Below are 24575 nucleotides of genomic sequence, written 5' to 3' on the forward strand. Positions count from 1 at the left end.
AGTGTGAGACGTAAATTACTGCAGATGCTGGAATCTGTACTGAAAATAACAAAATGTTAGAGATCACAGTGGGTCAGACAGTTGCCCGCTCCAGACTTCATGTCAGCTCTGACCAAGAGTCATCTCGACTCAGAATGTTAGTTTACTCTCTCTCCATGGATGCTGTCTGACCCGCTGTCATCTCTGAATTTGTCATTTGCAGTAAAGTGTGAGAAACTGTGCAGAGTACCCTTAAAGGAAAAAGGAAACATCAGGATTAGAACATCATATGGCTCATCCTCCACTGATGATGGGTCTTACAAGAAACAACTCATCTGATGTTCAGTTTGCAAATCAAGACCTTAAATTATCTTCAAAGCAGCACCAAATTAGCAGATAAATATTTCGTTTTCCCAGTCTTCAGCAATTGTACTGCAGTTTAAGGCTGTTATGTCCAACAAGACTAGAAATCTAAAAGGGAATCACGTTACATCCAAAATTAATCCTTACCATGGCATTATCAAGAAGAATATTAAATAAGATTACAGATACAAATGCATCAAAGTCAGTGGGGGCTGCTGACAGCTGGTCCATGCTGAGAAGCAGTGATTTACAAAGTCAGGTAACAGAAATGATTAAAGAAGTCAGGAATTTAAAAATAGAGCAACATTCTGAGCTGTTCACTGCGAGTTCTACATGTGTTTCTCGCCCTCAGTAAGTGGAATGTCCCATTATTCTTGACGCAGATCCCACTGTGTTGTCATTTGCCTGACTGTTTGCTGACCTTCCCACTCCAGGCAAGGAGATAATCCCTTTGGAGGTGTCTCACATATACCAGGTGCCCTGTGTCCCAAACCCAATTACCTTGTTTACAAGCCCCACAGGATCATGCAAACACCCACCGTGCCGGCTGCTTTTTGTTGATTGCAAGGTAATTGCTTGGTGCGGGGGGCGGTGAGGGGAAGAAGAGTGGAGACAGCTGGTGAGAAAGGCTGCTTTGTATTTCTCTGATGTCATTACATTGCCCCCAGCGACACAGATTGGCCAGACGGTTGGTGAACAGAAATGGAAATTTGTACAAAGTTAAAAATCACACAACATCAGGTTATAGTCCAACAGGTTTAATTGGAAGCACACTAGCTTTCGGAGCGACGCTCCTTCATCAGGTGATCAGGTGACTATCAGTTATGTGATTTTTTTTTAACTTTGTACACCCCAATTCAACACCGGCATCTCCAAATCATGGAAATTTGTAGTAATTGAGCTGAAAACGTTTGCACATGGGCCCTGACTCTCTACGGACTTTTCATTGATCTCTTGCTACTGGAGAAAAGCTCAAAGACCAGCAGCAAAAATGGTCTAGCAACTTCGGGGTGTAGGCCAGATTAAAATTTTGATTTGATAGCTCCTGTTGAGAATTTCTCTGGGTCTGCTTTTTTTTTAATCTTTAGGGCCTCTTTTTTATAAATTCTCATTGTCTCCTTTATTAGATGATGCAGTCGCATTCTATATTAGTGTTGGTGTATGGCGTCTTTCGCCTCATACAAAAACAGAACTGGATGAATTCATCAATACCATCAATCATCATCATTGCAGCATTAAACAAAGCTTTAAGGAACGCATTAATTTCTTGGTTGAAAATCACACAACACCACATTATAGTCCAACAGGTTTATTTGGAAGCACTAGCTTTCAGAGTGCTGCTCCTTCAGGTTAGAGTCATAGTCAAAGAGATGTACACCATGGAAACAGACCCTTTGGTCCAACCTGTCCATGCCAACCAGATATCCCAACCCAATCTAGTCCCACCTGCCAGCACCTGGCCCATTTCCCTCCAAACCCTTCCTTTTCATATACCTATCCAAATGCCTGTTAAATGTTACAATTGTACCAGCCTCCACCACATCCTCTGGCAGCTCATTCCATGCACGTACTACCATCTGTATGAAAAAGCTGCCCCTTAGGTCTCTTTTATATCCTTCCCCTCTCAGCCTAAACCTATGCCCTCCAGTTCTGGACTCCCCGACCCCAGGGAAAAGACTTTGTCTATTTATCCTATCCATGCCCCTCATAATTTTGTAAACCTCTATAAGGTCACCCCTCAGCCTCTGACGCTCCGGGAAAACAGCCCCAGCCTGTTCAGCTCTCCCTATAGCTCAAATCCTGCAACCCTGGCAACATCCTTGTAAATCTTTTCTGAACCCTTTCAAGTTTCACCACATCTTTCCGATAGGTAGGAGACCAGAATTGCACCCAATTTTCCAACGGTGGCCCAACCAATGTGCTGTACAGCTGCAACATGACCTCCCAACTTCAGTACTCAATACTCTAACCAATAAAGGAAAGCATACCAAACGCCTTCTTCACTATCCTATCTACCTGCGATTCCACTTTCAAAGAGCTATGAACCTGCACTCCAAGGTCTCTTTGTTCAGCAACACTCCCTAGGATCTTACCATTAAGTGTATAAGACCTGCTAAGACTTGCTTTCCCAAAATGCAGCACCTCGCATTTATCTGAATTAAACTCCATCTGCCACTTCTCAGCCCATTGGCTCATCTGGTCCAGATCCTGTTGTAATCTGAGGTAATCCTCTGATGAAGGAGCAGCACTTTGAAAGCTAGTGCTTCCAAATAAATCTGATGGACTATAACCTGCTGTTGCGTGATTTTGAACATTGCACTCCCCAGTCCAACACAGGCATCTCCAAATCATTCTTTTCTCAGACACCAGTGTTTGAAGATAACTGGCACACATTTCTAAGCCCAAAAAGTCATCACCGCAATCTCATCTGTGTGCCAGTGGGGTTACAGTTACATACATTTGTCTCTAACACAGTAACTGCATCTCAAGTAATTCACTGTCTGTGAGATTCTTTAAGATCTGATAACACATAAATGTAAATCTTCATGAAAGAAAACTGTTCAAGTTAAATTATCCAATTTACAATGTTCCGGGCAAAAACATCAATTACATTCCCACCTCCCTCCATTTTATCTCTGGAATCCCTGCAGCATTACACCAGAGACTGCACATTCATTTGCAAATGGTTCAGTTCAGGAATCCTGATCGACATGGACAAGTTGGACCGAAGAGTCTGTTTTGGTGCTGTATGACTCTACGCCTTTAATTCATTACCTCAGTAATGAACCTTCAACTTTTCATTGAAGAAGTTAGCTAATAATTCCACTGTTGAAAGGTTCAAAAACATTCTCTCCCTTTTCTAGCTCCCCCCTGTCCACCTTTACAGCTACCCAACTCCTGTTCTCAATCAAATTTCAAAGTTTAATTACCCACGTTCATTTTTTTAAAAACAGAAGTCTAAACTGAGCAAGGGCTAAACTAGATGATTATGCCCTTTGGAAAAAAAGTGAAGCTTTTTGTCACTACTAGTTTTATTTCATTGTTGCACTTTGGACAACACAGACATGATCGGTTAGAGCTCTGGAGATGTCATTGATAAAAATAAAACTTCCCACAGAATTTTGGCTGATGAACAGAATCTTACTAAGTTATTGCATGGACTTCTCCTGAAGAATTTACAGCACAAGCTGTTTCAGCTATGCCATCCTTCTCAGAAAGGGCACTTCACCAGTGAAGCAATTGCGATTCCCCTGATGACAAAAGTATGCAAAGTCATAGACTGGATTTCTTTAGAAAACTGGGACACTTGCCAGAGGACTTTGTAAGTGAGTAAAATATTGAAATGTTAGATGTGACAAAAATAATCAAAGTCTTCTAAGAAGCCTTCTCCTCATCCCTTTGAATATACAAGAACTGGTCTTTGCAACAACAGTGTGAGGTTTCTTAAAATCACTTTCCTGTAGATAAATCCCATTTGGCCAGCAATTACAAACCTTGCAGAAAATAATTTAATAAATTCACTGAATATGCATGAAAGAGCAATTAAATGGAATTAGCTCTTAAAAAGCCAAGACTTTAATATTTTGATTATGGTCATTTTTCTTTCTTTGATCCATTGTAACAGAGATCTGTGAAAGATTGTTTTCCCCCCAGTGTTTTAATTTCATAACATTTTACAAATGTTGAAAGAAACCTCTGGGCATGCCTTAGCGTTGAGCTTTTTTTGTAAGTTATATAAACCATATTTCAGTGAATCTTTTCAGAACCTCCATTCTTGATCTGTTCAATAGGTTGATTGTACATTTTCACCAAATATATCACTGTTTCTTTATGATCACTGGGTCAAAATTCTAAAGTTCCCTCCCTAAAGGCATTGAGTCAACCTACAGCATGTGGATTGCAGCAGTTCATGTAGGCAGCTCACCACCACCTCCTGAGGGGCAAGGAGGGACAGGCACGAAATGCTGGCCCAGCCAATGCTGCCCACGTCCCACAATGAATTTTTTAAAAATTCACAGGTACGCAATGACAGCTGATCAGTTTATTATTAAAATTGATTTTAAATACAGATCTAAACAACATGTTCTTATCAGTGCTCCTCAGCATAGGTAACATTCTAAGATGAAATTAGAAGATCACAGTTGACAACTATAATCACTGCAAGTACAATTTTTAAAATGTATCAATCACAAATTCAATTATAATGAATGTTTATTTTGTAGAGATTAGCAATGATAAATCAGAGAATGCAGTTAATAAATAGGATTAAATAGGAGCATGCAAAACTCTACAGATAAATTAGGTGTGTGTCCATTTAAGATTTCAAGGTTTAATGTATATGTCAATACTGGATTGGTCCATTCCATTACTCATTTCTGTTCAGAGTTAAGAATCCTGATAAAGTTTCGGACCTTCCCAAAACTAGAACAGGCCATTTGGCCTATTCCAAAGCTTTTATCCATGTGTGCAGTATGGTTTAATAACATGCCTGTGTGCTGGATTGCACTTTCCCCCAACCATGTAAATTATCCATAAATGTTGACGTGATCTCCGCTTGTAACAAGTGTTTGCAGATTTATCTCTCATTCAAAGGATGTGGGCATCATTGGCAAATCTTAAATGAGTCACAGCTCAGAAGGAGGCCAATCAGTCAGTCATGTCCTTGCCAACTCTCTACCAGCCACACTACCTTCACCCATAACTGCAGCAGCTGTGTTTAGGTGCTTATCTGATTCCCTTTTGAAAGCCAGGTTGGAATCCACTTAGGGCCATAGATACTGTTCTCTGTGACCAGGATCAAGAGTCCTGAAGGTTGTGTTGCCTGCCTGGTGCTCAGGTTAAGGATCTCATTTGGGCTGCTGAATCTTAACAAAGGAAACTCTGAGAAGGAAGCATGAGTTGGCCTTGATCAACTGGGGAGAGTTACTTAAAGGGATGACAGTGGATAGGCAAGGGCAAACATAGGAACGTATGGGGGAACTGCAACAACTGTTTATTCCTGTCCAGCATAAAAGTAAAATGGACAAGAGGGCCAATCCATGGATCACAAAGGAAATTAGAGATAGCATCTCATCCAAGGAAGAAGCATACAGATTGACCAAGAAAAATAATAGCCTGAGGATTGGGAGTAGTTTAGAACGCAAAGAAGGACAACTGGATTCAGAAGGGGAAAATAGGCTCAGAAAGTAAGCTTACAAGAACATTAAGAAAGACACTCAGAGTCTCTGTGGGTGTGTGAAAAGGAAGAGATTAGTAAAAACAAATGTAGGTCCCCTACAGACAGAAACAGGGGAATGTATAATAAAGGAAAAAGAAATGGCTGAGCAACTGAATGCATACTTTGGTTGTGACTTCACAAAACCGGACACAAATCAAATACCAGAAATATTGGAGAATGCAAGATTTAGTGAGAGGGAACAACTGAGGTAGATTAATATTAGTAAAGAAATAGTCCAGGGCAAAATGAGGGAATTGATGGTGAATAAATCCCCATGGCCTGATAATGAACATCCCAGAGTACTTCAGGAAGTGGTATAGAATAGTGGATTCATTGGTAGTCATCTTCAAGAATTCTATAGACTCTGGAAGAGTCCCTGCAGATTGGGGTAGCTAATATTACTCCAATATTTGAAAAGTGAGGTTGAGAGAAACCAGGGAATTATAGATCAGTAAGCTTAACATTAGTAATGGGGAGAATTCTCGAATCTATTATCAAGAACTTTATAGCGGAGCACTTGGCAGAATCAGACAGTGTCCGAATGGATTTAGAATGGGAACTTATGTTTGACAAATCTGTTAGAACTTTAAGAAGATGGAACTAGTACAGTTGACAAGGGGGAGCCATGTATTTGGACTTTCAGAAAGCTTTTGACAAAGTCCCACATAAGAGATTGTTGTGCAAGGTTAAAGTGCATGGGTTTGAGGGAATTGTATTGAGATGGATAGAAAACTGGTTGTAGAGAGGAAACAAGAGTGGAATTAATGGGCCCTTTTCAAATTGGCAGGCAGTAACTTGTGGAATGCCATAGAGATTGGTGCTGGGATTTCAGCTATTCACAATATCCGTATATATTAATGATTTGGATGAGGGAACAAAATGTAACATCTCAAAGTTTCCAGATGATACCAAGTTGGGTGGATGGGGGAATGTGAACTGATACAGGGATACAGAGATCCTTCAGCATGATCTGAACAGATCGGGTGAGTGGGCAAATCAGTGGCAGATACAGTATAATTTGACTAAAGTTAGAGGTTATTCAATTTGGAAGCAAAAACGAGGTGGCAGATTACTACCCGAATGGTTGTAAATTGGGAGAGGGGATTGTGCAGCGGGACTAGGGTGTACTTGTGCACCAATCGCTGAAGGTAAGCATGCAGGTGGTAAATAAGGCAAGTGGCATGTTGGCCTTCATTGCAAGAGGTTTCAAGTACAGGAGCAGGGATGTGTTGTTGCAGTTATTCAGGGCCTTGGTAAGGCCATATCTAGAATATTGTGTACAGCTTTGATCTTTTCTGACAAAGGATGCTCTTGCTCTCGAGGGAGTGCAGCAAAGGTTTACGAGGCTGATCCCAGGGATAGCAGGACTGACATCTGAGGAGAGATTGACTAGTTGGGATTGTTTTTGCTGGAGGTCAGATGAGTCGGGGTGAAGCAAAATCTCAGATTTATAAAATTCTAACAGGACTAGACAGGGTAGATGCAGGGAGGATGTTCCTGATGGTGGGTGTGTCCAGAACTAGGAATCACTGTCTGAGGATTTGGAGTGGACCATTTAGGCCAGGAATGACGAGACATTTCTTCACCTAGAGTGTGGTGAGGCTATGGAATTCATTACCACTGGAAGTAGATGATACCAAAACATTGAATATATTCAAGAGGTGGCTACATATAGCACTTGGGGCAAATGGGTGGTTATGGGGAGAAAGCAGGATTAAGCTATTGAGTTGGACAATCAGCCATGATTGCGATGAATGGCAGAGAAGATTCGAATGGCCTCCTCCTACCTTGTATGTTTCTATGTGTACATTTCTAACATTTTTTATGACACTAATAAGTCACCTGTGGTAGCACTCAAAGTAAACCCAACGACACTCAATGACAAGTAGCATTGCAAATGCAGAATCTCACACTGTGTGGTTGCCAGTGACACGAGAGTGGATTAAAGTCCCATTATTCTGCAACAAGTGGTCAATGCTGACTCCACAAAACCTATCTAATCAACTTTCGGATACAAGTCAGCAAAGTGATGGAATATTTTCTAATTGCCTGGATGGGTGCAGCTACATTCAGAAAAAAATCATTCTGATGAACGGTCACTGAATTTGATACGTTAATTCTGTTTTCTCTCCATGCTAGATCTGTTGAGTTTCTCCAGCAATTTTGGTTCTTTGGCTTTGAGAGAGAGCATTGTTTTACAAACAAAAAGATTGAAAAAAGAACATATATTTCAATTGATGGCAATGTGTTCCCCTTTGAGACTACAAATGCTAATTGTCATTTTAGTAAACATGACAAGTTTGCACATAGATTAAATGGCAGCAGACGTGTCTACAGAATATACAATTGTTTTTGTGGAATTTTTGTGCAGTTCAAAATGATTACTGTTGCTTGTTTATACTTGTTTGAAAGTTTGACAGTGAAATTTACAGACACCAAATACAAACTCAAAGGCTATATATTACGATTTCCCTATTTTCCCCATTGATAACGCCTCACATTTCCTATTTAAACTGTTGTGTTCTCCTTTTAGTTCCTGACTGGCAACTTGCACCCAGGGCTTGCTCAATCTCACTTTGTAAGTAACCTCATGAGGCTCTGAACAACTTAATCTCTAATCTTTTCCTTCCTTCTACTGAACACATAAGTAACATTTGTTTTGTAACTATTCAGCACGATGCAATTTTAAAAGCAGCTAAGTGAAGCAGCTAAGACTAGACTGCCTTTGTCAGATGAAATGCAATGAGATGCATCAAAATAGTGGTTCCCAAACTAAGCAGCTGCTTAGACATGCCTTTGAGAATAAAATAATTAAACTGTGCAATTGGACCAAGTCAGATTTCGCCCTTATTTGAAATAGGTTCAGACTAGCTGCAAAAGTCTCCTGTAATTTGTTGGTTTAAAATGTTGTTGTTACTGGATGATTGCTTACACATCCACTGCACAGCCAACTAACTGCTTCTAAGAGCTAAGTGGAAGCTATTTCCTCAGTTTAGTTTTGGCTAACCTCCCAAAGACCATTGAGGAAATATCAACACAACTTCCTTTAATAAATCATTGAGTAACTATCTGGGCAGAGTCTGCAAACAAGGAACCATATGTCAATCCGTTACACAGAATCATGTTATATTGGAGCACATACATCTCACTCACTCAGTTAGTATCAACACTTCTTAATGATTACTTCTGGCAATCAAACCATAGTAGTGAATAATATCTTTATAAATGCAGACATCCTTCATTACCACTTTTTTTTTGAGAGATCTAAGGCCTTAATATCACAGACATTATTAACAAGCTTTTGCTGCTTATGGCTATTATTAAATGCCCTACTTTACAAACACAAAATGAGCAAAAACATCTGTGTGCAGTTTTGTCCTTTCTAGTCACCTGGAATCTATTGAAGAGCCAGTGAGCAGTAAAGCCCTGTTCTCTCGACTGATAGAGGCTTTGAGTAAAATGCTGGTTAAAATGTAAGAAAATGATTAAAGACTCAGTTGGTTCTGTCCTGTACAGTTTATTATTGACTACTTAATACAAAAAAAAATGTAGTATATAAAGATAAAAGCATTTTTGTGAATGTTTGAAATTACTGACAAAAGCTCAGAGAGGCAGATTATTGGCATTAAGCCAAACAAAATCAATCCCGTTTCCCTATCAAAGGAAAGTAAAATAACCGTCAATCATAAGGCAATTAGTGAACATAACGGTGCCTATGAAAACAATATGACTTAACACTTAACTAAGCATCCAAGATTTTCCCTCCTAGCTCAAATGGAATGCAACTCATTATGTAGTATTCTCAACTTGTAAACCATGAACACAGCAACCGCACGATTGCAAAAGCCACGGTTACATGAAGCAGCAACATTCTTGCCGATGCAATGCATCTTGACCACACTCAGAATCATTGCAGGTCAGGAGTTTTCCACCTGCAAAGAACTGAGGCAGTGGTACCCTTTGGTCAACTGGCCCTTGAAGAACTAACCAGTCATTTAGTGTTTCTGAAGCTCCTTCATTTTCAAAACAAAGATATATAATAGGCTGGCTCAGGAGATAGGCACGAAACATCCAGTTCCTCTCTATAGGCAGCAGCTGGACTGCTGAAAAGATTCTTAATGTTAAACTCAGCCACTTAAAAGAGCTGGTGTTATAACTATTATGCTGTAACCAAATAATAATTGCATTAAAAGTTGCATACAGCACGAGGTATAAATCAAGTAAATGATCTTTCTCTGACAATAATGTCACAATATCTGCAGCTCCATCACCTAACAAACAGTTTTGTTAGCTGAAGAGAAGCAATAAGCTTGCTTTAACTGTTTCTATTGAAATTAAAGCATCAATGGAAATACAGGTGTAGAACTTAAATATCTTGCACTTTGAAATTCCAGAACATTTTATGCATTTCCATTTATATATTGTTATATAAGGTTTTATTGTGCAACACAGAAAAATAAATGGAGCTACAGATTCAGAGTGCATCTAAATGTTTCTTTTTAAGCAGAATTTATCAATAGTATAATTCTATTGATTTAAATGCCAAAGTAATTTAATTGTTTTGGTTTTTGTGGAAGGAGGGAAAACTGGGTGCCATGTTATTCTCAAAAACCAAGAAAGAAATTCTGGTATACTCTGCACTAATTATACTAAAGCAAGTAGTTTGGCTTAAGATATGATCATAAAAGCTAGATTTACATTTATGTAATACCCGGAACACTTAAATCTCTCAATGTGCTTCCCAGACAATTAATTAATTTGAAGTGCAGAACCTGTTAGGTAAACAAACATGATAGCCACTTTGCACAATGCAAGATGCTACCAACATGTGTGAGGTAAATAAACAGGTAATTATTATTGCTAGTGTTAACTGACAGAAAACTATTGGCAGGACACTGGGAGAATACTTTGTTCTTGCAATGGACCATGACTGCTCACCTGAGCCACTAAAGAACAAAATCTATTCCAAACAGTGGCATCTTCAACAACGCAGTCTTCTCTCAATACTAAAAATGCATCAGCAATAGATTAAAGGTTCAAGTCTTTGAGTATTGAGACATGAATTCTCAACCTCCCGACTTCTGTGCAAGATTTCCATCATGTGAACCAAAAAGAACAAGCGTGTTTTACAGACCTAAGATAGCAAAATTGTGGAAGGGAATGATTGGAGATGCACATTTAATAAATGTATGAAATGCTAATAGCCTCACAGCACAGCTAGACCTTGATGTTTCAGTAAAACAGCATTTAAGGGAATCTGTGGCATGTCTGAATTTCACTCTTTGAACTTATCGAATTATAAAGTTTCACTGTAGACTTTCAAATTGCAGCCTATAGACTTTTCTAAAAGCAGCTTTGCTGGCATGAAGATTTTGAGGCATGAACCTGATGTAAAGTAATTCACAATAATCTGCATTGACAACAGGTCACGAGTAAGCATTTAAGCTGCATCAGTTGCAGATTGGCAAGTAAACAGGTAACCATTGGTTTACTTTGGCCCTTCATCAAGGTCTAAAAAATAATTACGGGGAAAGAATAACCACCATTAACTACCTTCATTTAGCGGTGAAACTTGTCAGCAGGAATACTACTTGTGACACAAAGCAACTGCGCCAATTAGCTGAAAAGGAGAATGGTCATGGTCTTTAATTCAGTTGGCATTTTGGATCTTTGTCAGCAGTGCATTTTTTGCTATAATTTATTTGGCAAATTAAAGAGAGGGTGATATACTGGCTGTTTTTGTTGAATTTAAGCCAATGTTTGAAGATTATTTTATTTCAGGGATTCCATTGGACTACACTATTAGCTATAGTTTCACCTCATTGATGATCATTTGTATGATGTTGACAAAGGCTCAGTGAAATAGACCAAAATCTGCCAGTTGAAAGAAAGGAATTATATGGCTGTGAAAGCTTGAGCATGCTCAGCAATTATATATGAAGGTTTATAAACTATATAAAAACCGTAGAAATATTCCCATTGTAATCAAGTAACATCAAATACAAATAGGTAAGGTAGAAAACATATTTGAGATTACAAGAGAGCGATACAGAAATTCCATGCAAGGATTGTGAAGATTGTTTCCTCTTCTGTTTTGCCATAAACTCATACAGTCAGCATTGAATTCGAGGCACATCAAGAGTGTTTGCAACCATGGGACTTCCCTACAAAGAAAAGCACAATGGGTTACTAACAGCCAGCAGCCTTATCATTGTACATTAACATGCATCACAGGTATCATACAATATTTTTACTCCAACTGATGTACTAAAACAATTACATTCCAATCAAAGTAAATTATTATCTGAGCAAGTAAAAATGATGTAAAGTTTATTACGACTTTAAGAGTCTTAATATTATGCCAAAATGTCACTGAACATTTAATTAGTATGAATGACAAGAGGGACAAAATTCCCAGTTTTCACCACAGTTATGGGACTTCGCTAGGCACCACATTTTATAAAGGACATAGAAGAGGTGAAGAAGGCATTTGCTAAAACAGTTCCACAGATAGAATGGTAGCCTGTGCAGGGAGACTGGAGGAGCTGTAGCTCTTCTCTTCAGAGCAAAGGTTAAGAACCACCTTGACAGTAGTGTTCAAAACTGTGAAGGGGATTTTGATGCAGTGAATCAGAAGAAACGGCTTGCAATAGCAAAAGGGCAGTAACTGAAGGTCATAGCTTTTAAGATGGCAGGCAATAGAACCAGACTTGGCATTCAAAAAGGAATTGGACAATTAGCTGAATGGGGAAAAATACCCCAAAGGTCAATGGGGGGGAAGGAGCAGGGGTGGAATGTTTAGCACAGATAGAATGGACTGAGAAGCCTCTTTTTATGCTGCATTATTCAATGATTCTCTGAATCCGATGTCAAAAAATGTCAAAGTACAAACATCCATCTTGACTTTGCTGCATTCTGCTCAGATTCTCATTTCTAGACAACACTATTGCAATGTTTTATTATTTAAAATCTCTGAAGATCATGTCAGTCTATAGTTCTGTCTGCCCTGCCATTCGTTGGGGAGTCTGTATAGGGAGTGCTATTATGCTCTTCCTGTGGTGAACACTAAGTGATAGTGATCCTGTCTGTCTTCACCTCTTATTCAGGAAAGACCCTGCAATCATAAATATGGTTCTATGCCAATCTATTTCTCCTTGCAAATGCGTAACACCCTTATTATTGGTCTGACAACAATCAACTGACTTAAAACAGCCACAAAGGCTCACACTTCTACATTTGAGTCCCACACTGAAAAGTGCATTCAGCAATTAAGTTTTAGAGCAGAAATCCAAGCCCAATCTTGCCTTTCACTTGCGTTGAAGATATCTACATGAAGCAGGAGTGAAACCTACTCCTAGACATCTAATACATTTTTATAGGTAGATGTTGCAAAAGTGGATCTCAGAGTTTCATCTAGTTCTTTTTTTAAAAAACATGAAGTGACTACAGCCAAGTGGATGAATTATGCCTGACTGATAGCTGCAAATTCAGCACAGACTAGAGGCTGAATCACTGATGTTTTAGTTTCATATTGCTTTCTACCAAGGTTCCAGGGGGTTCATGAACTCAGAAGTTCATTAGTTTAGAGGAATGATTCCCACTTTTCGATTATTGATTAAAATATCCAGAAGGATTTGGTTCATCTCCTGGATGAACTTCAAACTTGTGCAAAAACAAAGGAGAGAATGCTTTTCCAAATATAGCAAGTTATGTTAATCTCAAATGTCTTCCCTAAGAGAGCTGGATCAGCAGATTCAATAGCAGTTTTTAAAATGGAATAGGACGTATATTTGAAAAGTTGAAAAATTCAACGGCTGTGAGGTAGGAAGAACACGGGAATAAGTAATTGGATTTGTTTTCTAAAGAACAAAGAAAAGGAGATTTGCTGTGCTGTTTGGTTCTAATGAAGCAAGCAACAAAATTATAGGGGAAATGAGGACTGCAGATACTGGAGATCAGAGTCAAGATTTAGAGTGGTGTTGGAAAAGCACAGTAGATCAGGCAGCATCTGAGGAGCAGGAAAATCAATGTTTCGGACAGGAACCCTTAATCAGGAACGAGGCTGGAAGCCTCCGGGTTGGAGAGATAAACAGGAGGGACCAGGAGAAGGTAGCTAAGATTGCAATAGGTGGATGGAGATGGGGATAACAGTGATAGGTCGGAGAGGAGGGTGAAGCAGATAGGAAGGAAGGAAGATTGGCAAGTAGGTCAGGTCATGGTGATGGTGCTGAGCTGGCAGGTTGGAACTGGGGTAAGGTGGGGGGACGGGAAACGAGAAAACTGGTGATGTCCACATTGATGCTCTGGGGTTGATGTGTTCCAAGGAGGAAGATGAGGTGTTCTTCCTCCAAAAAAAAATTATATATCAAGTTTAATAAAAACGGAGTTTAAATAAAATATAAAAATCTGCTGTGACAAGGATTTAAAAAAAAATTCATTCATGGGATGCAGGCACCTTTGGTAATGCCAGCATTTATTGCCCATGGAGGCGATGGTGATCTGCCTCCTTGAACTGCTGACATCCACACGGTATAAGTAGACCCACAATGCTAACAGTGAAGGAGCTCCAGGTTTTTTGAGTTAGTAACTGTGAAGGAATGGTGACATAGTTCCAAGTCAGGATGGTGAGTGGCTTGAAGGGGTACTTGCAGGTGGTGGTGGGTTTGGAAGGTACACTCAAGGCCTCTTGATGAATTATATTTTGGATATGGCACCTATTGTTGCCACTGTCCATAGTGACAAGTCAATGTTGAAGGTGGTGAATGGAATGCCAATCACGTGGGCTGCTTTGTCCTGAATAGAGTCAAGTTTGAATGTTACTGGAGCTGCACTCGAGGCTGCAGAACTCCTAGACCCTGACCTACTCTTGTTGCCAAAGATTTAGATGAATGATACTGGAATATAATCATATAAGTCACTAGTGTGCATGTCTCTAACTTTGATGGCTTTCTTTCAGGTCATGGGTCAGCAACTCAACAAAGTGGACCGGCCACTTATTATTGAGCCTAGTGAAAGTGAAAAAAATACTCTGCTAAGGACATGGGCAGTGTGTGGGGAGATTTCCCAGAATTATAACCACTATGAGAGACTTCAATTGTGTGGACAGACAAGGATTACCTTCATCAGGGCAGAGAATGTAAAGGGGGGATTTTAACAGAGGCATTTAGAAGTCAAAAGACTTGTCACAGAGAAACCATATTCACTCATACGAGATTGGTAACCAGAAGGGACAGGTTCTGGCTAATTGGCAAGAGAACGAGGCATCTGGATGGGTACATGAATAGGAAGCGTTTAGAGGGATAAGGGACAAATGCTAGCAAATGGGACTAGATTAATTTAGAATATCTGGTCGGCATGGATGAGCTGGATGAAAGGATCTGTTTCTGTGTTGTACGGCTCTATGACTATGAAATTGAAGATTTGAAAATTTACACAGTCTGGAATACAGCACTGTACTTGAAAGTTTATTAGAAATAGATTCCATTGTAAGAGAGAATTGTAAATATAACGTAAAAATGAAAAAACCTGCAGGGCTATAAGTGAAAGCACAGGGGAGGGGTACTAATCAGATTGAGCTATCATCCTATGGAATGGTGCAACAGCCTACTCCTGTTCTTATTTCTCATGGTCTTATTGGAACGCTATCAAAAGCCAGCAAAGGCATGATGACCTGAATGGATTCCTGTGTCATATGATTTAACAATTTCCAAAAAAGACTAAAATTACAGGAATTTCAATTCCAGAGCTGAGAATAGTGGGAATGTTGCTGCAGTTTTTATCTATAGGAAAACAACACGGGTAGCTTTGTGAGGACTCCACAACTCCATTGACAGCTGTGTCAGTCAAATGCTGATAGCATTTATCTGGAGATAAGACAGCCTGAATCACCCGCACCACAAGGAAGCTGTTCAGAGATACAACAAGAGTTTGTAATTGAATGCATTCTGAAATGTAAACATCAACCCCCCCTGCATCAAAAAAATTTCAACAAAAAAAAAGTCAGACATATCTGTGGGTCCATGTGACCTCTGGCCAGCCCCACAGTTCAAATTCCACAGAACCACACAACAGTCTGATTGGGTAGCATGAAAAACATGCCGAGGTGGAAGCAATTAAACAGAAGCAGTGGGAGGATTCTTTGGGGTATTGTTGTAAATGCAGCTGACAGTTTCCCCATTTTCTCCCAAGTCTCATATTTTCACATACATTCCTGTCCCAAATTAGAAACTCTGTGGTAGAACTACACAATTCAAAACATTTATGAAAAAATAAATCATTTCTCGCAGCAGCCTTCCAGCTGTTGCTTCTTTGATTGCACTTTGCAATCAGACTCCATTCAGCCAACAATAGGACAAAATGTTCCACAATTGTGCTTTTTGTTCTGGTTGAAAAATGCTCCACGTTAACTCTTCAATGTCAACAGCCTTTTCACAATTTAGAAATGGAGACCGTCCTTAATGGACCCCTATGGTTCTGAAAATCCCAATGCCAGCAGAACTTGCCTGAGAGCTAAAGGTGGCCATTTATGCCCATATCTGGAGAGCTTCAGTCATTTTCTGTTGGAATTGAGAGATCAGGAAAATCCCAGTGGATATTCCAGACCCTTGCATTTCCATCAAGACGTTTTGAGGATGCTTAGAGAAATAGATTATAGTTAGAGCAGTCACGAATAAAATGTGTGTGTTTATGAAACCCTGATAAATGGGTTAAATGAACGATGATTCAGGCATGTAAAGACCCAAGAGCTAGTTTCATGAGAAAATAGCTTAACTGAATGGACACTCAGAGCTGGGTTTACATGAATGAGAGATGACTGAAATGAAACCCCTCACAACTAACTACATCATTCTGACACAGTTTCAGTTCCAGAGTTAGGGTTGAGTTAAGATTAACAGCAATTCTTACCTGTAACTAGAAGCAGAATTGGTTTATCACTCAGTGTCCATCTCCATTGTCTGCAGGCTTCATTCGCATTTGTGCCTGCATCTGAGCAATCATCTCCTGCATTCGGCGCAACTGTGAGGAGATAATAATTAGGTATTTAAATGATATTATTGCACAGTTCAATACAAAAACTTGTATAAAGGTTGCAATTCAACAATTACACATCAAATCACCATACCCTTTTGAAAACAAAATACTGGAGAAACTCAGCAGGTATAAAGAAAAACAGTCTACCTTTCTAGTCCAAAAAGATTTGTTTTCAGGATCGTGATGTGCACGTACAGATACATGCTATACATTAACAACTAGCCAGTTATTTCACTAATATTCGGACTATGAATGTGATACATTTGAAAACATCACCTGTTAAAAATAGGCTTCAATAAATGGCTCCCAGTGACAACAGACATTATTTCTTGACATTTTTAAAATATATTTATGCTCCATCTAATGGGCGGCACGGTGGCACAGTGGTTAGCACTTCTGCCTCTCAGCACCTGAGACCCGGGTTCAATTCCCGACTCAGGCGACTGACTGTGTGGAGTTTGCACGTTCTCCCCGTGTCTGCGTGGGTTTCCTCCGGGTGCTCCGGTTTCCTCCCACAGTCCAAAGATGTGCAGGTCAGGTGAATTGGCCATGCTAAATTGCCCATAGTGTTAGGTAATGGGTAAATGTAGGGGTAGGGGTATGGGTGGGTTGCGCTTCGGCGGGTCGGTGTGGACTTGTTGGGCCGAAGGGCCTGTTTCCACACTGTAAGTAATCTAATCTAATCTAATCTAATGGTTATTCACCGATGCAAATACTCAGTGTAAATAAGCAAAATGACAAACTTTGAAAGACCGTGTTATAACAAGGATAGGGAGTAGGGGGGAAATGTAGAGTCAGAGAAAGATTTTATAGTGAATGTGAACACTATGAACCTTGAACAGTAAAGAGTATATGGTATATGCTTTAAAGAGCTCAAAATAGCCGTCCGGAGTAGATCAGCAGTTCAAATGGATTTGGATAAGCAGCTTCTGTAACTCCTGCCTCAAGAAAAGCTTTGTAGGTTAGAGTGGCAAAACTGCAGCCCTGAGACCCTGGTGCATTTAGGCATTTTAACTGAGAAGGCTTAATGCTGCTAAAACATTTATTTTCACAACCACTTCAAACATACCTCAGTTTATGTGACATTCTCTAAAATATCATATTTAGCTTACAGCTTCTTATGCCCATCATTAGTAAGGTTCTGTTGATGAGTGACTTCGTTCCTGGGAGACAAATTCTAACATTTTATATATTTTTAAAAATGCCATGGAGATTCAGAGCTGGATTGTGAATGCAAATCACAGTCTTTGCTTAAAACAATTTATTTTAAGTCTGAATGTATCTTGAATGGTGTGGACATGCTGGCACTAGTGAAACTGTGCTCGCAAACAGACTCTGTCTTGATCATTATAACACACTAATAGAACAGATATTTTGGAGCTTGTAGAAGAATTTAGTCTTAGGCATGATATTGTAGCAACAGAAACCAGACGGAATGGATGCTCGCAGTTCAATTTACTGCACTGGAATAGGTCATTGTCATATGCATATCACTGAGCATCATTGAGAATCTGCTGAGTGCTGGTCAGCCTCCAGCTTTCCTCAGCATTCATACTCTGACAGTACTGTGCCATCCAGTGGCAAGCACCACCAATCACTTGAGCTACTTATTCCTACTCACCTCCCCCAGACCCCCACAGCTCCGCCCCCTTCTTGCAGGGTTGCTGAACACTCACAATGAAATTAAATTCCAGACCACTGGCTGAGAATATTTAATTCTGTCCTCAGCGGGCAAGCCTGCACAGCAGTGAAGGGTAAAAAAAAGCAGTATCGTCAGCGAAAGCTCTCTGAATAATTAAATGTTGTAAGGGCCAGAACAAAGACAAAATGGAATGGGTGGGCTCATCAGGTCTGATATTAGAGCAGGAGCCAGTTTAGAAATATTTCTTGTTGATGAAATGCCAGATTAGATAGGCTTGGAATGATCAAATAAAAAACAAGGACGAATGATTGTCAGAAGCTACTGAGGAGACAATAAATGCTCACATACCAACAGGATGTCAAATAAGAGCTTACACATGAGATTTCAACATCAGTGTAAAAAAAATCACAATCAAATCTGAAGGAAAAGCAATGCATTTATAAAGGGAAAACAACTCAATAGGGTTTGTTCAGTAAGGTTTGATCCTTCGCTACTTTAAACAATCCCTTTGGATAGGGAGACTGAGAAATGCTGAAATGAAAAACGGTTTGGCACTCTGCAATTCGAATATCAGGAAGAAGTTTGGGACTTTGAATTAATCCCTCATCAGGTATTTGCAGCTCTTGCCTGACCATCTAGTTCCCAAAGCCTTAGCAACTGCAGTCCATTACATGTATTGTCCCTCTACCTCATAGGCTTACATTTCTTATACCACAAGTTTTTCCTGTTTTGGATTTTATGGATCTGTTGATTTTCAAACATCTATTCCTGTTCGTGCAGAATTTAGTCCACAAAATGGAGAAATATTGTTTCTTGAATTAAACACATTTGATACGAAATTATTATAGGTACCCTTTTCGCGGTCCAAAGTGTAAAAATAGAAACGATTTAGACACAGGCAAGCAGCCCCTGTGGAATTCACAGCCTTTATCTATAATAGATGGATTATAGTGATGGACTCTGAATTATAATAGGTCAATTATTGTATTGTATTGTATTGACTGCACTGTTCGGACATCTGGTTAACCTGACTGTACTAAAGTTGAAATATTCTCTCCTTGTGCCCTACTCCAAAAACAAATTAAAATGTCTGTGTATTAACTACATTTGAACTGTTGCAAAATGAGGGTAACAATGGATTCACAGCCTACATTGATTTCAAGGGGTTGCTGGACGAGATCATTGACTGCAGCCATTCTGTGCAATACAAATTGAGATCAGTGGAAATGAGAATCAGATCAATGGTATTGCTGCATATACCTAGGGTCAAAGTTTTGATTGGTTTTTGCCTTTATTAGAGAATGGCTATGCTGTGAGGTTAGTAAAGAAAGCTGGTGGTTAGAAAGTGAAAGAGAGGTATACACCTGCAGAGCATATGTGGAAGGAACCTTTAAAAAAAGGTACCACAGGAGTTAACAGGACCATTTCCAGACACTCAGACAATGTCTGCGGTCAGCAGGAGTTGGCCTATACCATAGAATTGGATAGAAAAATTACTTTGCAGTTCAGATAATGGCTGCAAGATTGAAATGTAGATGAAGAAACATCATTGGTGTTAGTGCAAAGAACAGTTAGATGCCTGCCTTCCTCTGCATGCTGGTTCAGCACACAGTCTGACAGGCATAGGGCAGGATTTTGAGATGTTTCTTACAGCTCTGAATGAACTTGCCCCATTCTCTGGGAAAGAAAAGTTCCAGTCACACGTTTAATGCACTGTGCCTGAGCAAAATTGTTCCTATGCCATTGCTCATCTGTCACCACCCACATTTCACAATGTTTTAGCATATCAGCAGCCTACAGTACCAAAAGGTCATCAGCACATAAAGGTCCATTTCTAGTTGAAGCAACTGCTAGAATGCAAGGAGAATGCCATTTTAGAAAGCCCGCAATAATTGATTTTAACCATACATTTATAGCAAAGAACTTAACGGTTTTGGAAGTGTTTAATGTTAGCTGTGTGTTAGAAAAAGGCACAATATAAAACTTTGCTGAATTCAATACAATTCCACAGTCATTGGCCGATATCTAACAAAATAAATCATGTATACCTTAAAGCTGTATGCAGAACTATACCCATATGCATGTTGAACAATGTTCTCGAAGCAATGTGAATCTGTTGCCTCTTCAACACACTGGCTGAGCACCAGATGCAATCCTATTGCATCAAGGATCTCCCTCATTTGCTACTGGAGACACAGAAACATGTCCCAGACAGGAATTTTTCACAATACCTTTGAGAGAAAGCTCCAATTGTTGCAAAACTACAGGATACCCATTAACCATATTTAGGTCAGATATGCAATTTTCTTTCTGGCAACAACCTGTCAGGATGCCAGATTTGCCAATGCATTTTCCATAAAGCCAGCCAATATACAGCTTCTCTCATCACTAAGAATGATGTAATTCTTTAAAATTTGCAACACTAAGTGTGGTCCATTTGTCATTATAGGAGTAAAAGAACAATAGTAAGTACAAGGAATGTGGGGTTAGGATTAGGATATATAGCTGCTGATTCCTCAAATAGGGCTGGAAGAATGTTGAGCAAAAACCATTTGAAAAGTCAAACCTTGAGGTGAAAACTTTGCCAGTGAGAAAATACACTCAGCCATTGGCCAGGTCACAATCGGTCCTCCTTCAGAAATAGGAGGATGAAAATTTGGAAGCTCAGTTCAGACTCAATTCAAGTCTGAGCATCATTAGGCTCAAATAAGCAACAGGAGATGTTTGACAGTTTAGATGTCTGCGCACGACGCAAGTATTTTAAAGACTAGACACTGTTTTCAGTAGGCAAAGGATTTCAAAGAGTAACTGAGAACAGTACAGTTAAAGTCATACAGAACAGAAGATGTTCTTCGTTCCATCGAGTCTGTGCCAACCTATCTACACTAATTCCACTTCCCAGCACTTGCACAACATTTCAACTGCTCAAAGTACTTTTTAATGTTGATGTTTCTCACCTCAACTACCCTCCATCTTATACAGTTCAGTCAGGTCCCTCTCTCAGTCTTTTGTGTCCTGAAGAAAACAACCTGAGGTTATTCAGCCTCTATTTCAGCTACTCTTCATAGTAGAGGTTTGGATGAAAATGTAGCTGGTCTGATTAGTACATTTGCCCATGGCACGAAAATTGGAGTTGTGCATAGTGAGGATGGTTGTCAAAGGACATAGCAAGATATAAATCAGTTGGAAAGCTAGGCAGAGAGATGGCAGATGGAATTTAATCCAGCCAAATGTGAAATGATGCATTTTGGAAGGTCAAATGCAAGAGGAAAGTATACTGTAAATGGCAGGATTCTTAGCAGCACTGATATATCGAGGGACCTTGGCATACAAGCCCATAGCTTCCTGAAAGTAGGTAAAGTGATGAAGGAGGTACATTGCATACTTGCCTTCATCACTCATGGCATTCAGTATAAAAGTTGGCAAGTTACATTGCAGCTCTATGAAAAACTTTAATCAGGCCACATTTGGAGTATTGTGTGCAGTCCAGGTCACCAAACCATAGGAAGGATGTGGAGGTTTTGGAAAGGTTTACCAGGATGTTGCCTGCATTGGAATGTATTAGCTATAAGGAGGTTGGATAAACAAATTGTTTTCGTTAGAGCACCGGAAGCTGAGAAGTGACCTGATAGAATATATAAAATTATGAGAAGACTAGATAGCATGGATAGTCAGAGTCTTTTCACAGGATGGAAATGTCAAATACTAGAGGGCACAAGTTTAATGTAAGAAGGAGAAAGTTTAAAGGAGATGAACCTGACAATTTTTTTTTAAAAAAAGGGTGGTAGGTGCCTGGAATGTACTGACAGGGACGGTGGTAGAGACGGATACAACAGCAACATTTCGGAAGCATTTGGACAGACTCATGAACAGGCAGGGAATAGAGGGATATGGACCATGTGCAGGCTGACCAGCTGATTAGTTTAGAATGGCATAATGGTCAGCACAGAAATGGTTGCCTGAAGGGCCTGTTCCTGTGCTTTACTGTTCTATGTTCGACATTAAACTACACCAATCCTTGCAAAATCCTTGTGATTCTCCACTCACACCCTCTAGTGCAATCATATCCTTTCTCCAGTGTGTTGACCAGAACTGCAAACAGTACTCCAGCGGTGGCTTAACCAAAGTTCTGTACAGCTCCAACGTAACGTTCCTGCTGTTATAATCTATGTCTTGACTGATAAAGATACGTATCCCATATGCCACCTTAAGCACCCTTTTAACTGGACATGTTGCCTTCAGGGATCAGTGGACAAACATCCCAAATTCCCTCTGCTCCTCTGAACTTCCTAGTGTCCTCTCATTCATTGAGTACTCCCTTGTCTTTTTATTTCTTCCAAAATGCATCACCTCTCACCTTTCAGGGTCATATTTTATCTGCCATTCTGACGAATGCATCTATATCTTCCTGCAACCCAAGACCCTTCTCCTCACTATTATTCATACAACTAATCTTCATATCACACGCAAACTAACTTTTACACATACACACAAACAATAAGGCACTGAGCACTGATCTTTGTGGTGTGCCACTGTACACGTGCCTCCAGCCACACAGATGGCATTTTGTCATTCTCCGTATGAATAATAGATAACAGTAATTGCAAAAACAAGCTTTTAATGAAAGCATAAAGTGTTGTGAATTTAATCCTCAAATGCAGCCTGATAGCATCGTGCCTGAATTTATCAGTTTTTTTTTCCGGTGTCTGCTATTGGGGGCATCCCCTGGGCAGGCTCTGCATTAACCAGGTTGCTATGATTTACTCAGCAATGACCAGGTCATTGTTTCACAACTTTTCACTCACCATGGCATTAAGGACACAGCTGGCTTCTAACTCAAAAAGCGACAGACGGTACAATGTCAGCCTCCCACAACCACTAACCCAATTTCAAAATTGCACACAATTCAAAAGACAAATCTCATGAACAACATTCAGAAGGAATGTGTGTGCAGCCTAACATTCATTCCAGCAGCTCTTGGGAATTGCCAATTCCCCAATACACTACTAGCTTCCCATATCCACTTTAAATGGATGAATCAAAAGGTTTTCATCAACAGATAATGATGTTTCCATGGAAAACACACAAAAGGGAAATGTATGCATGAGAAATGCAGGACAGCTGCCTGGTTAGGATTATGTTAATAATTAAATCATCCATTTCATGTTTTGCACTTGTAAGTCAGTATTTTAGTGCACTCAGGTGCCACATCAACTTTCATGCCACAATGCACTATACAGATTCATAAATTACGGAGCATATAAATGCACTTTTTAACTATGAAACCTCAGGAAAGTCTAATTTTTAATCAGTGTAAATGAACAGATTGGATTTACCAGAATGAGAAAATATTAATTTAGTTGCAACTTGTCATAACTGAAGTTAAGCTAATGACAAGTTCTCATTTATCCATTTTTTTGGTTGGGCAAGGATGAGGAGGAAAGCTATAAATAGTTTCATTTCATTTCATGCAGCATTTAAATTCTTCATATATTTACTACCATTTATCCCTTGGCCTACAATTGACCTGGGGTCATTCGTCTTGTTGTGGCTTGTGGGATTTAGCTGCACTGAAATTGGTCAATACATTTTCCACAATAGTTATATTTTGAAAATACACCAGAACAGTTGTGAAGCTCTTCAGGACAGCCTTGAGGATGTGAGAAGCATTACATAAACGCAAATGTTTATGTTTGCTATTTGTTCACTTGTACGACTTGAAGTTATTTATCGTGCTGATAATGTCAAGAAAAGATCTCATGTTGTAAAAGAACAGAAGAAATAAAAAGTAGTTTGAGTCAGAGTAGGCCATTCAACCTTCCAAGTCTGCTCCACCATTCAATGATTTGCTATTTTAACAACATTCTCCTGCACTATCCCCATATCCTGTGATGTTTTCAATGTGTAGAATTTCAGGTAATACTCCCTGCGGAGTCATCCTCAAATCTCCACTTTTTTTTCAAAGGACGTGGTTTAGCACTTTAGACACTACAGAGCAGCTCTGTCAATGGAAACATTTATAAAAACCTAGACATTCCACAAATCAAAACAAATGAGGGTCTGTAATAAGGTCTGCTGCAATTGCCATGTTCCTGACGCAGTAAAGCACAGTATACAAAGGCAAGAGACTGGAGTGTGCCTTTCTAAAAATAACACCCAACCAGAGGAAGTCAGTCCCAAACTACTTAAAGTTGCCAAGTTACCTGCATCATAAACAATACTTGTCTGCAGGCCAGACAGCCCACTAAGATGCTTTGATTAATATCACACAAATGTCTGCAAGCTACAAAAATGCTGCGTTTAAATAAGAAACTTGAATAAAAATGGTGTTGAACATGCATT

At 39.6% G+C, this 24575-nt stretch overlaps 1 protein-coding gene across 2 annotated transcripts in view; it reads right to left on the reverse strand.

Moving 5' to 3' along the window:
- Positions 1-9061: 9061 nt before the first annotated feature.
- The window catches only part of zgc:63587 (uncharacterized protein LOC393431 homolog), a 128700-nt gene continuing 113186 nt past the window's right edge, over positions 9062-24575 (reverse strand). For both annotated transcript variants that reach the window (XM_060843776.1, XM_060843775.1), the window contains 2 exons: positions 16466-16576; positions 9062-11724 (listed from right to left, as the gene is read on the reverse strand). In XM_060843776.1, coding sequence (XP_060699759.1) covers positions 16496-16576 — 81 coding nt within the window. In that variant the 3' untranslated portion in view covers positions 9062-11724; positions 16466-16495. The remainder of the gene's footprint in view (positions 11725-16465; positions 16577-24575) is intronic.

Source organism: Hemiscyllium ocellatum, chromosome 24 (genome assembly GCF_020745735.1).
Source record: "Hemiscyllium ocellatum isolate sHemOce1 chromosome 24, sHemOce1.pat.X.cur, whole genome shotgun sequence".
Taxonomy (NCBI): domain Eukaryota; kingdom Metazoa; phylum Chordata; class Chondrichthyes; order Orectolobiformes; family Hemiscylliidae; genus Hemiscyllium; species Hemiscyllium ocellatum.